Below are 13,675 nucleotides of genomic sequence, written 5' to 3'. Positions count from 1 at the left end.
ATCATGAGGTGATCAGTAGTGCATAAGAGACAGTTCTTGCTTATATCTACAGCATTTTTCCTTTTTAGGAAAAAAAAAGCTGTTTCAATTCCATGAGTTTCTCTCCAACTTTAATGGGTTAGTGTATATACAAGCGGGCATCCGTGGCAGTGGCATGATTTTGGGATCAGAACAGACCTCTGAGATGCTTCATTTGAGGGGAATGCAATGATCCATTACTGATATCATCCACTTTTTCAGAACATGATAACTTCTCAAGTTTGTATGCTTGCTTTTGGACAGGGAAGCAGTATCTAGCATGACTCTGGGCATGCATTATTCTTCTCAGTATTCAGTATCACTAATTCCTAAATTCAAACAAAGAATAAAGGAAGGGGACTTTAGCCATGAACATTTTTAATTTCATGTAGCTTGAGATGTAAAATATATAAGAACCTCCGCAACATAGCTGCATTTCTGCAGTAATATTGTTAGAAGCTGTATATTAAAATATAAGTAGTCCTCGACTTGCAATCTAAATTGAGCCCAAAATTTCTGCTGTTTAGTGAGACATTTGTTAACTGAGTTTTGCACCATTTTACGACCTTTCTTGCCACAGTTGTTAAGTGAATCACTGCAACTAATAAGTTAGTAAACCAGTTGTTAGATGAATCTGACTTCCCCATTAAATTTGCTTGTCAAAAGGCTGCAAATGGTGATCATACTACTTTAGGACACAGCAATGGTTATAAGTATGAATCAGTTGCCAAGTTTCTGAATTTTGATCCCATGATCATGGGGATGCTACAAAGATTGGAATTCTGAAAAATGGTTATGTCACTTTTTTCAGTGCTATTGTAATTTTGACTGGTCATTAAAGAACTTTTATAAGATAAGGACTACCTGTATACTTACTTTTCCCACATTTATTTCCTGATGATTTCTAAATGTTTGATAGTAAACATTGTACATGTATGTAGCATAAGAACATTCATTTTCATATCAGCCATCAGTTGACTGCCCCTGTCTAAATATGCAACACTGCTTTCAGTATTACTACAGACTTATTTTATTTATCAAATTTAGGGAACACCCATGTCTGCTGCTCATCTTTGCTTTCTTTGAAGCTCACTAGCTACTGCCATAATCAGGGGGAAGGGAGCATCATGGGGAGGAGGGGAACATGCTGGAGATATGGAAGAATACTATTGGAGTATGGACACTAACAGGAACCAGAGGTGCCAAACTGAGCCATCTGCCAACCTTCAAGGATGCCAGGAAAGGAATTTACACTGGCGCCTGACACACCGATTTCCCAAAACATTGGAATGAGACCTGATTGGACTGCTCTCCCAGGGGGGAGGGGTTTGGATATTGCTTTCAATACACAATTTTCACATGAGAGCTTGCTGCACTCAGTATTTCTAGTAAAAGTACCTTTTCTCTAAAACCTATGGACTCAAGGGTAGTTCTTTCCTAGGGAGTAGCCAGAGCCAGTCTGACTACCTAAGTGACTCTGGGCTGCCATATGAAAAAAACCATACAATTAAAATAGAATCAAAACAGGATGAGAAACAAAGTAAAAAAAGAGATAAAATTGGAGGGAGTGCCCTCAAAGCACCAACTCCCCCGCCCCCCCAGGTGGCATGCCACTTTTCAATCCGCAAGCAAGTTGGCAGAGACAGGTTTTCACGCTCTGGAAGGCCAAGAGACTGGATTCCAACTTCACCTCTGGATGGAGGATGTTTCATAGGTCACTGCAGAGAAGGCTCTCTTTCTAGATCCTGTCAGTCGACATTCTTCAACTGACATGGTCTGTAGCATACCCATTTTGCCTGACAGAACAAGATGTTCCTCAGGTAATCCAGTTGCATGCCATGAAGAGCTTTAAATAGCAATAGCAATAGCAGTTAGACTTATATACCGCTTCATAGGGCTTTCAGCCCTCTCTAAGCGGTTTACAGAGTCAGCATATCGCCCCCAACAACAATCTGGGTCCTCATTTTACCCACCTCGGAAGGATGGAAGGCTGAGTCAACCCTGAGCCGGTGAGATTTGAACAGCCGAACTGCAGAACTGCAGTTAAAGGTGATAACCAGCACCTTGAATTAAATCCAGAAGCAAACCTGCACTCAATGCAGTTCATGCAACAAAGGTTTTACAGGCTCAGTCCTTGGGGCATCCAGAATTGCCTCCACATTCTGTGCCAACTCCAGCTTCTGGATGCTCTTCAAGGGTAGCCCTATGTAGAGCACATTGCAATAGTCCCTCAGGAGATGATCAGTGGACTTCCTGGGAGGAGCCTGCTGGTGGTGGCAGCAAAAAAATCAGCTGCCTCCGAATTCCTGGCTACGTACCTGTTTAGAGGATCTTCCATCTGACGTCTTATCAGGTTTTCTTATCCTTCAGGCAAGAAGGAAAGAAGAAATTGTTTTGCTGGCAAATGCTCTTCGATTTTTGCAGCTTTTGTGCTTGCAGGGAAAGGGGGGCTAGCCCAAGGCAGAACGGCTGTCCGTGCTGGGAATTTCAAACTGCCTTGTGCAGGACAAAGTAGGTCTCCCCCACTCAGTTCCAAGTTTTGTTTGATTTAATCTTATCACAAGCTGAATCCATTTCCGTGGACAATAATTGTTTATCAACATTTTAGCTTCTTTTCTTTTTCTCCTCCGAAAAATTATTTACTTAGAGGCTTTTAAAATGGCGCCGAGCAGGCTGGTTTCTCCGGTAATAATGAACACTTTTTGTTAATCCTCACAAGAATTCACAAGAATTCAAAACAAAAGAGATTGCTTATCATATGTTTTGGTTTCACAATAGGCCAGCAGAAGCTTTTTAATTAGTTTCATTTCTACTCCTTCATTAACTTTGCTTATCTGGAAGTTAAATGGTGATGAATCTGCTGAACGGTCTTGTTACAATGTTTACTCACTGAAAGTTCTGCCAAGCCTTAAACTTCAAAATAAAAGCCTCTTTACTTAAAGCTGCATATTCAGGCAATAGAGTTTTATTAACTGCAGGCAGATAAATTTTGAAATGGCTTTAAAACCAAATATTAACTTGAAGTTGTAAATTTTTTTCTTATTACTATTCAAAATACCAGCTTCAATTTTGTAAAAGGCTTTCTTATCCAGCTGCGTTACAAGATGCCGATTTTATAGCTTCTGCGTTTGATGTATGACACACTCAATCAGCTCTATTCTCCTGAAGACTTCTCCTTATTAACTGTTAAAAGTCTATAAATAGCATCCCATTTAAAACCGAGGGGAGCAGAGACTTTGTTTGTTTGTGCGTTTTTTATAATGGCTCCCAAATCGAAGCAGTCTAAGCGTTTCCTTAATAATACATCTCAAGAAATTGTTACAAAATCGCTGCCCTTGCCTCCCACGCCCTCTACTGGAGATCTCTTAACGCAAGAATTTCTTTTTGAAACCCTTAAAGAGTTCAGACAGGAAACTAAACAACTTTTATCGGACTTATATGATAAACTGGACGCCAAGATTGCTCAAACAAGGGAAGATACGATCAGAGTTATGACTGTTATGACAGATTATGTTTCTGAAATGGAGGACAAATTGGAACTTTTGGAAAAAACTAATTCTAATTTGACATCTAAAATTCAAACGTTACAACAGGAAGTTGAAAATGCTCAAAAACAACTCGTTATGATAAATTACAATAAGACTGCGTTTGCAATAAGAGTCAGAGGATTGCGTGAAAAGGAACAGGAGAACTTGAAACAGACCTTTTTTGAGGCTTTCAGACGTTCGGTGGGAAGTCCGGGATTTAACTTTGATTGGCAGATTCAAAAAATTTATCGCCAGAACTCGTGTGTAGCAAAACAACGACAGCTTCCGAGGGACATAATTATATATTTCACCACAAGAGAATCCAGAAATGCGATAATACAGAAGTTCTACAATAACAGGCTGCGAATCGATGGACAGGACTTGATTGTTTTTAAAGAAATACCATCTCAAATATTAAGAGCAAGGAGAGACTACACTTTCTTAACTGAAAAACTCAGAGATTCTCAGATACAATATAAATGGGAAGTGCCATCTGGTATCACAGTCACATTTGAGAACCAAAAATATCGTCTCAATTCTGTTTGCGAAGCCCGAGATTTTTACAACAAAACTCTGAAGGCGGGACTTCCTGACTCACCCGGACTTGGAGAAAGACAAGGAGAAGGAGAAGATAAGTAGCGGGACATGTGGCTACAAGGCGGAGGGTGTTGCTTTCCCCTTCCGGAAGGGCAGAAGAGTAAAGAATAAAGATCCAGCTATGCCTTTAAAATACTTCTTAAATTTTTAATTTGAATAAAATTTCAGGACTCCTGTCTGGTATAAAATGACAAAGCTGTATACCGATGAAGAGATATTGAGACTGAAAGAAGCGGTGCTGAATTTGGACAAATATTGTATGGGACTTATATAAGACTTGTTTGAATCTTAATTTAAACTGCGCATGATCTATTCTTTGGGGCGAGGAGAGCGGAGATCGTAGTTTTTTTGGATTGTGGTTTGGGATGAATGGAGTCGGGTGGCGTGGGGTAGATGGAAGGGTAGTGAAAGTTCAATTAGATTACCTTGATCCAGAATGTAAGCTGATTTTTGTATAAATTGTTATTTGAATACAAGGTTAAGAAAGATTATCTGGAGAGTCTACATGAGGGTGGAGTAAATATGAGAGGAGCAATGGATGAGGATAAAATATATATGCGGACACGGGTAAAGGCAGGATGGGAGGTATAGAATTTATATGCGGAAGCAGGTAAAGATATTGTTTAAGATTTTAAAAATAATGAGAAGCTGAGGTTAATGTTAGAGAGTATATTGACTTCTCTTTCTTGGGGGGGGGGTTTCCCCCCCTTTTTTTCTTTTTATTATTCTTTTCTTTTTTGTTCTTTTTTTTTATTTTTTTTTTATTTTGTAACTTCTAATCTATTTGGTTTCAATATACTCCAGACTTTGCTTGATAAAGAACGATGCCGGGAATGGGACCTGGGAAGTCGGAAGGGGGTCAGGTAGGGGGGTTCAGGGGGTGGGTGGGGGGGGGAGGGTGGAAATATAGACTCAATTTTCAGAACAATGAATGCACTTGGATACTGTTGCTTTTTTTTCCTTTTTTTTTCTTTTCTTCGTTCTTTTCCTTTTATTTTTCTTTTGTTTTAGTATAAAACAAATAGACCAATGAATACTAGAAATACACCGAAGTGAGGTGTAGAGGGAAAGAAGAGGGGGGAATTAAGAGGGAGTGAGAAGGGAATGTAAGGAGGGTGAGATGGTGGGAAGGGGAGAAAGGAATGGCTGAGGGGGAAGGGAAGTAGAAGAGGGGATTGTTGGAAGGGGGAAATGAAAGTTGGAGGGGTAGAAGGAAGGGTGTATGTAGGATAGAAGTGTTATGAGTTGTTTATTGTTTCTTTTTTTTTTTTAACCGCACAGTATTTAAGTGATTGTATAAAGGAAAATGAAAATGTAATAAAAGAATCTTTGATAAGGAGATGATCAGTGCATGAATGATTGAGAGAAGGGCCTCCAATATAGGAAGGAATGCAACTGGTGTGGCCTTCCTAGCCATGACTGCTGTTTGCGCCTTGAGAAGGAAATGTGAATCCAGGACGTTCCCCAGATCATGAATGGATCTACCTGGGGCAAAGCAGCCCCATCCTAGACAAAAAATGATAACCCCCCCAGATACACAGGACCCAACCACACAGAGCCATACATTTTACCAGGTTCTGTTGAAGCCTGTTGTTCTCCATCAAGCCTCCCACAGCCTCCAAGCACCTTGAAAGAACATCCACAACATCATTTAATTTACCCAGGTGAATTAAGCTGAGTACAGTATGGTGATTGATGATCATCATTTTGTTTTAAGATTATTAAATGCTAATAATTTCTTAAGTTTTTTTAAAGTCACAGACAAAATCCTAATACATAGAACCAGTGCTGGGTATACCTAATTGGTGGTTGTTCTCTTCTTACATCCAGGCATTTAAGATTGTACCATATAACACAGAAGCTCTGGACAAAATCCTCACAGAATCATTGAAAAAAAACCTTCCTGCCAGTGGTTTGCACCTCCTAGGAATCAACCAATTGGAAGAAGAAAATATTTCTAGTAAGTATGATCATGATTTGGGTAAAAAAAGCCTATATGAATGATACTATACTAAATTCAAATGCTACTACATGATGCAAAAGCATATGTTATATGAAAAAGTTGGGCATGTGTGACTGTCCTGCATAATCCTAACAACTAGAGCAGGGGTCTGCAACCTTAAACACTCAAGGAGCCATTTGCACCCGTTTCCCACAGAAAAGAAAACACTGGGAATAACAAAACCTGGCTGGACGTGACCAACTCAACATCACTCCCACCCAGTCACATAACCACCACCTCCAGCCATGCCTACCCAGGTTTCATGTCTCTCAGTGTTTTCTGGGGGAAATGGGTTTCCCTCTCCCTCGCTCTTATTTCTGTTTTTCTCTCTTTCTCCTCTCCCTCTCTCTTCTTCCTTTCCTTCCCTTTCCCTCTTTTTCTTTCTTTCTCATGGAATATGATACCAAATCCAAAATAAAGTTATTAATTGTGGGAAATTGCATCTCTGTAATCTTTTCATAATTAACTTGCATATATATTTTGATTTCATTTGAGTTTGACAATATAATACATTATCCAAAATTATAAATAATCTTATTTTCAGATGCATTTTTTGCCATCTCTGTTATTTCCTTTAAAAAAAAATCAGACTTGCTTCTAATTTGTGCCTTCCGGCAAACTGTAGTTTTCATGGCAAGAGATCTAACTTGCCATTGCTTTCGTCATAGGTTTGAGAGAGTTCTTCCTTCCTTCCTTCCTTCCTTCCTTCCTTCCTTCCTTTTTTTCTTTCTTTTTTCTCTTCCTTCCTTTCTCTCTCCTCCTTTCTCTCCCCCTTCCATTTCTCATTTGTTTCCCTTTCTTTTCCCTCTCTCTCATTCTCTCCCTCCAGCTCTCTTTTATTTCTCTCTCCCTCTCTCTCTCCCCTTCTCTCTCTCTCAATTGTTTCTCTCTGTTTTTCCTCTCTGTCATTCTCTCTCTCCATCATTTTCTCATTTTCTTCTCTCTTTCTCTCCCCTTTTCTCTCTCTCATTTCTTTCTCGTACGCGCGCGTATGCATGCACAAGTGAAATACCGTCCTGGGATGGGATAACGCTGGCGGGGATGGCAAATCCTCTTCCCACTGCTGCCACTGCGCAGTGAGGTGAGTAGTCAGCTGTGCAGCACAGGAGCACTGGTTGGTAGCATTACACAGAACCATGACATTAAACCAACATTCCTAAAACCCATCAAACCTCAGGAACTCCTGAGCCTCTGCCCTCCACACCGGTCAATTCAGGAGGAAGGGAAATCCTTAAGAAGAGATGGCTGAGAAGAAGAGGAAAGAGGCCACTGACAAGCCAGTGGAGGAACTGGTAATGATGCAAGTGGGAGACTAAGCTAGCAACACTGCCCCACTGGTGATCGCAAGACCAAAAGTGTGGCTGGGGAAGCCGAACCTGACAGAGACACGGGGGGGAGGGGAAACAGCGATCAGGGGAAGCCCCTTCCTCACAGTAGATGAATTCTGGTGGAGGAGGGCCCCCGGAGCAGCACAAAATGAGCTCCTCCTGGTGGCACCCATGTACACGGGGGCCCAGCCCCCACAGTCGAGGGAAAAGAGAGCAGTAGACTGGGATGAGCTGAGGGAATGGAAATATTTGACCGTGCCTTGGAGGTCTTCAGTAGAGCAGCTGAGAGAGTGGTTTGACCACACGAGCATCTGGGGTATGGAACATCTGCTATGGCTGGAAGTAACGGAAGAGGTGATCCATCAAGCCACCCAGCCGTTTCTAGGATGACGGAGCCCGAGTCCTCCTGTCAGATTCCACCTTGCCAGTCCGAAGTTTCAACTGACAGTGAGGGGTGGAGCCTGGAGTGAGCTGCTCCACCACAGCAGGGAGCTGTGGTGGCAGGGACAAGCCCCAGGAGAAGCCTCTGATCCTCTACAGCAGTAGTGACAACAGTGAGTCCGGGCTCTGGCCAGGGCCCCCAGCAGCCACCAGGAGCAGTCAGCCCATCCTGGCAGCCACCACAGCCCCTCCCCCACAGCCCCAGGTGGTATCAGGCTCCTTTCCTCCCCCCTCAGAACATGACACCCGGGATATTGGCCGCTGCCACTCCACCACATGGACCCTACCCCCCTCCCCAGCTGTGACATTCAACAGGAATCCTGACTGTCCGGCGATCTTCCTTGACAATGTCCTGGCTCACCTAGACCATTGCTGTCTGACCTACCCAACTCAGAGATCGATGGTGAGTGCAATTACTGCCAAGCTCGAGGTGGAAGCAGCAGAATAGGTGGCTACCCTCAACGAGGAGGATGCCCCTGAACTGAGAGATGCTGCAAGATTCCTGGGGAAGCTGAGGGTGAGATTTGAAGACAAGGGGAAAGCCCAACAGGTGGAGAGGGAGATACGGGAGTTAAAGCAGAAGAGACGTCCAGTGAAGGAATACATTTGAGAGTTCCGGAGGATCAGGGGTGGTTGTGGCACTGGCCAGAATGGATGCTTGTCTACCACTTCAAAGAAGGCCTTGACAGAGGCCTGTGACAGGCTTGTGCATACCAAGGCCTCCCCAATCAACTGCAAGAGTGGTATTGGCTGCCACAGAACTAGATGTGGAGCTATCAGTCTGCAGGCTAAGGAGTGATGCTGAGGCGAGGACGTGAAAGGGTCAAGAATGCCTACCAGCCGGGAGGCGATCAGCCACAGCCAAGCCCCCATCCAGTACTTCCGATGTGATCAGCCAGGGCATCAAGCAGCCGAATGCTTGGTAGTCGCATGTAAACCAAAAGCAGGACCAATGGCAAAACTGAAAAAATTGCCAAAGAAGCCACCAGAGAAATCCAGCTTGTGAGGCCAGGTTGTCAAGGTCCCCTCTTTCCTGCCTAAGTGGGAGGGAACTCTGGCCGAAGGAAACCAGTCACCCCCCTCTTATGACAGTGAGGATGAGGGAGAAAGAGACCTGATAGTGAGTAGACCCATCCACCCTTTTGCAATCCCCGTGAGAATCATGGCACCCAAATTGGGAGCTCAGGGGGAGTTTGAGGCCCTAATAGACTGAGGCTGCACCCAATGCTTAATAAGACTGCACCCAATGCTGAGGCTGGGAATCTGGGCGAGAAGGTGATCTAGGACCATGAGGTTTGAACAAGTCAATGGCTCACTAATAGGAGGGCCCCCAGTAATCCATTTGACTGGATCTGTGAAGCTGGAGATGGGTCAGCACTGGGAGATGGTCCGGTTCGTGATTGTCCCAAAGATGACCGAAGCCATGATCCTGGGATTAGCCTTGTTGGACAAGTGGGGCTTGACGATATGGTGGGAAGGGGGAAACAGAATATTGAGGTTGGGAAGAGGCCCCTTCCCTCCCCCACATGACCAAGTCATGAAAGCCTCTCTACAGAAGATGGGAGCCAAGGGCCCAGAACACTCAAGGGCAGGGTCAGATCGGCCGCTGGGGACCCAAACCATCCCCAGAAAATAACAGGATCTGGCAGAAATGTTCAGGGAGGAGGAGTCTGACATGTTACCCCCTCAAAGGCCAAGGAGAGCTTGCCGGATCAGTCCAGCCTTGGCTTTCTGAGAGAGAGAGAAGAGAGAAACAGAGAGAGAGACAGAGACAGGAAGATAGAGAGAGAGACAGATAGAGACAGACACAGAGAGAAAGAAGAGAAAAAGAGAAAAAAAGAGAAAAAGAGAGAGAAAGAGAGGGGGAGAGAGAGAAAGGGGTGAACAAAAGCACCCAAGGCCATGTATGGCAAGGAGGGGAGGGGTGAGGTGGGGCAAATAATTTAACAATCATTTCTCTGCCCTAGTGACGGGCTGGGTAGGTTTGAGAAAAGCCTTTGTGCAGAGGAGATTGGTTCTCTTCCCTTCCTCCACCCCGCCCCCCCAATCTCCCCAGATCTGTCATGCAGTGCTTATTGCTTATGCTGTATTTCTTTGCTGTATGACAGATCTGGGCGGATTGTGGAGAGGATGAAGCAAGTGAAGAGGACCGATCTCCTCTGCACGAAGGCTTTTCTCAGGACGCTAGATTGGGAAATTAAAAACCTGGAATGGGGTACAATCCAGCTTGATTCAAAGGCTTTGGCTCCTGAGATCACCGCGCTGCCACCCAAAACGCTGTTACTGTAATCTCTGCAGTGCTCACTTCACCAGCCCCTTCTTGGGCAGTTCCAGGCAGCGGAGATCGCAGTAACAGCCTTTTGGGTGACACATGGCTAGTGGAAGAAGTGTGGGATAGAAAGGAACCTTCGGAATGCGGGAGCGCTAGGTCAGGAGTCTCCCTGGAGCCTGGCACCTGCTTTTGCCCCGAGATTAAGGAAGTGGGGTTGCGAAGAGGGCTGTGAACAAGCCCAGCTGCTCAAGGAGGCAGCCTTGCGCGGTCATTTTCTTTGGGTTTTCTTTTCACCACTCAGGTGCCACTGCAACGAACTGTTAATCGAAATGGAAGGGATCCCCACCCCTCCTTGCCCAATGGGCCATTCCCGGTCAAGCATGGCAGCGGCCATTCAGCAGCCCCCGCGTGTCTTTCCCTCCTCGCTGAAGAGAAGAAGTGAGCCGATTGCCGCTCCTTGGCCCAATCGGCTCCGTGTCACTGCTGGTCTGAGGAAGGGGGGGGAAAATAAAGCGTGGAGAGAGATATTTACTCCTTCCCTGCCGTGGGAGGGGTAGACAAAAGCAGATTTGAGATCGATAAAAGCCTTACCCTTTAGGAAGATCGAGCCCCCATGCGTTTCTTTTTTGCCCACCGTGGCCACTAGAAGCACTTTGCAGGCCTCCCAAACTCTCTGCATGCCCCATTTTTCACAAAAAAACAGGGCATGCTGAGGTTTGGGAGGCCTGCAGAGTGCTCCTGGGGGCCGGGGAGTGCAAAAACATTTTTTTTAAATTTGCCTCTTCAAAATCTGGGTGCATCTTATACTCTAGTGCATCTTATACTCCGAAAAATATGGTATTTAACAATTCATGCTTTAATAGGCAAGTTTAATTATTGTAATAAAAGGCAGCAGTGGCAATGATCAGAAAGAAAGATTAGCACTTTTTATTTATAGATTTTTCCCCCCCCGCCTTTATTATTTCTATAAATAACTCATGGTAATGAACATATCTAATATTCTTTCCTCCTCCAATTTTCTCCACAACAATCAGTGTTGAAGTGATTTGGTCCAAAGGAGAGTGACTGGCCCAAGTCACCCATGGCAATATATCAGTTGACAGCTTTGTACATCAGCACATGACTCATTTTATATTTAGGAACTGATATAATGTTCAACACTCTTGTATGTTGCCTGTATTCTAGTAAGTGCTTTATCAGATCTTGCAGAGTAGCCGTGACCCCTGCCTCCCCCCAAATGCCACATGTGACCTGTTTTGGCAATCTTATCCTTACAGGGATTCTGCAGGACAAGGCACATGATAAACAAAAAATGATATTAGATTTAGGCCATTTCCATTATTTAATTTGTCACCAGTGGCATAGCTGTATAAAAAATTGTGTTTTCCTCCTTTTTCTTTCAGGTCAAAGAGAGGAAGAGTTGCCAACTCTGCTGCACTTTGCTGCAAAATATGGTTTAAAAAATCTCACAGCCCTGTTGCTTACATGCCCAGGAGCTCTGCAGGCTTATAGTGTTGCCAACAAGTATGGTCACTATCCTAACAACATTGCTGAAAAGTATGGCTTCAAAGATCTCCGCCAATTCATTGATGAATATGTGGTAAAAATATTTCTCTCTCTCTGCTATAATGGGAAGAAAAGTATTGGGACTAAAACTTAACAGTTCATGACTCATATAGAAACAATAGATTTGAAGGTTTCAGTGATATATATGTGGTCTTATTCTACAATAATAAACATGTGAACAATATTGAGTTTTCCAGAAGATGAAGGTGCTATTCTTGTAATGAAATAATAATTTGAAAAACAGATCACCATTAATCTAAATGGGACTTTTAGAATTAGATCTAGAGACATTTGATACTTCAGTTTTCACATAGGAAAAAATATGTATGGGTTATGTTAGATAGATTCTGAAGAAGCACAGAGGAACTGATGTGGGCATAATCATTATGGGGTATATACTGTGTTTCCCCAAAAATAAGGCAGGGTCTTATTTTCTTTTGACTCCCGAAATAAGCGCTTGACCTTATTTTCGGGGAGGTCTTATTATTTTTGAGGTACAGGAGGAAGCAACTGTGGTCACCTCATGGCTGCTGTTGTATTGCAATATTTTTGGGGAGGACTTATTTTTAGGGGAGGGCTTATTTTAATGCATGCACTCAAAAGCCTGATTGGGCTTATTATCCAGAGAGGTCTTATTTTGGGGGATTGAAGCTGCTGTCCCTCTACAAACCTTGGTGGGTGTGTGTGGAGTGCTGGCCCCGTTTCAGCAAGTGGATTGATTGGATGTGTGGTTGTGTCATGATTGGTAGATTGATGCTGATTGGTGCTGGCTGTGTGTTCGTTGTTGTTTTGTGTTGTAACAGCCTGGGTGGTGGGTGAGGCTCATTTGTTGACTAGGGCTGGTTTCCAGATGTCTGGTAGGCAGGAGGTATCATCATATTTATTCATGTTGTGGGGGTGTTTCTCTATTTCGATAGCTTCCATAATAATTCTCTTGTTGAAGTGTTCAGTTTTGGAGATTAACCTGTTCCTTCGAAATTAATTTCATGTCCTGTAGCTTTAAGGTGCTGGAAAAGGGAGGAAGTTTTTTCTTTTTTTCTTACTGCGTTCTTGTGTTCTGCGATGCATGCATTTATTCTCCTGTTCGTTTGTCCTATGTATGTTGCAGGGCAGATTTTGCATGGTATTTCATAGACTCCTTGGTTTTCTAGCTGGATTTTGTCTTTGGGGTTTCTTAAGATGTTGGCTATTTTTTGGTCAATGTTAAAGGCCTTGTCTTGATATTGTGTTTGTGGAGAATTTTGCTGATTTTATCTGTGGTGCCTTTGATGTAAGGGAGGAGGGCGATGCCATTGTCCTGTTCTGTGTCTTGTTTTTTTGTGGGAAAAACAAGACACAGTTGACAACAATTGCCAACCTAAACCTTTGGATTAGGTTGGCAATTGTTTTTCTTTGGAATCCGTTAGAAATTAATATGTTTGTGAGAGTGTGTAATTCAGTTTTCAGGTGGTCTTTGTCGGCTAGGCATAAAGAAACACCCCCACAACATGAATAAATGTGATGATACCTCCTGCCTACCAGACATCTGGAAATCAGCCCTAATCAACATATGAGCCTCACCCATCACCCAGGCCGTTAAAACACAAAACAACAACGGACACACAGCCAGCACCAATCTACCAATCATGATACAGCCACACATCCAATCTTGCTGAAACAAGGCCAGCACTCCACCCCTCCCCCAAGGTTTGTAGAGGGACAGCAGCTTCGATCATGGGTTAAGCCCAAAACACCAGCTTGAATATGGCGAGTGAGACCTCGCCAAAACATTGCCAAGACAATCTCAATCTTACACGGGAAAAGACCCGAATACAACAAGACCAGTATACTTACACCTGTGAAAATCTACGAATACATATACATACATACATACATACATGACTTCTCCCTTCAGCACCACAAGTATAAACAATTTATGAACTTT

The 13,675-nt window shown here is 43.5% G+C and overlaps 1 protein-coding gene across 3 annotated transcripts in view; it reads left to right on the top strand.

Moving 5' to 3' along the window:
* Positions 1 to 13,675, top strand: part of PIK3AP1 (phosphoinositide-3-kinase adaptor protein 1) — an 81,487-nt gene that overhangs the window by 23,831 nt on the left and 43,981 nt on the right. For all 3 annotated transcript variants that reach the window (XM_032231838.1, XM_032231836.1, XM_032231839.1), the window contains exons 6-7: positions 5,973 to 6,102; positions 11,589 to 11,785. In XM_032231838.1, the coding sequence (XP_032087729.1) occupies positions 5,973 to 6,102; positions 11,589 to 11,785 (327 nt within the window). The remainder of the gene's footprint in view (positions 1 to 5,972; positions 6,103 to 11,588; positions 11,786 to 13,675) is intronic.

The sequence above is a fragment of the Thamnophis elegans genome, chromosome 15 (assembly GCF_009769535.1).
Source record: "Thamnophis elegans isolate rThaEle1 chromosome 15, rThaEle1.pri, whole genome shotgun sequence".
NCBI lineage: Eukaryota > Metazoa > Chordata > Lepidosauria > Squamata > Colubridae > Thamnophis > Thamnophis elegans.
This window is presented reverse-complemented; position numbering and strand designations above follow the sequence as displayed.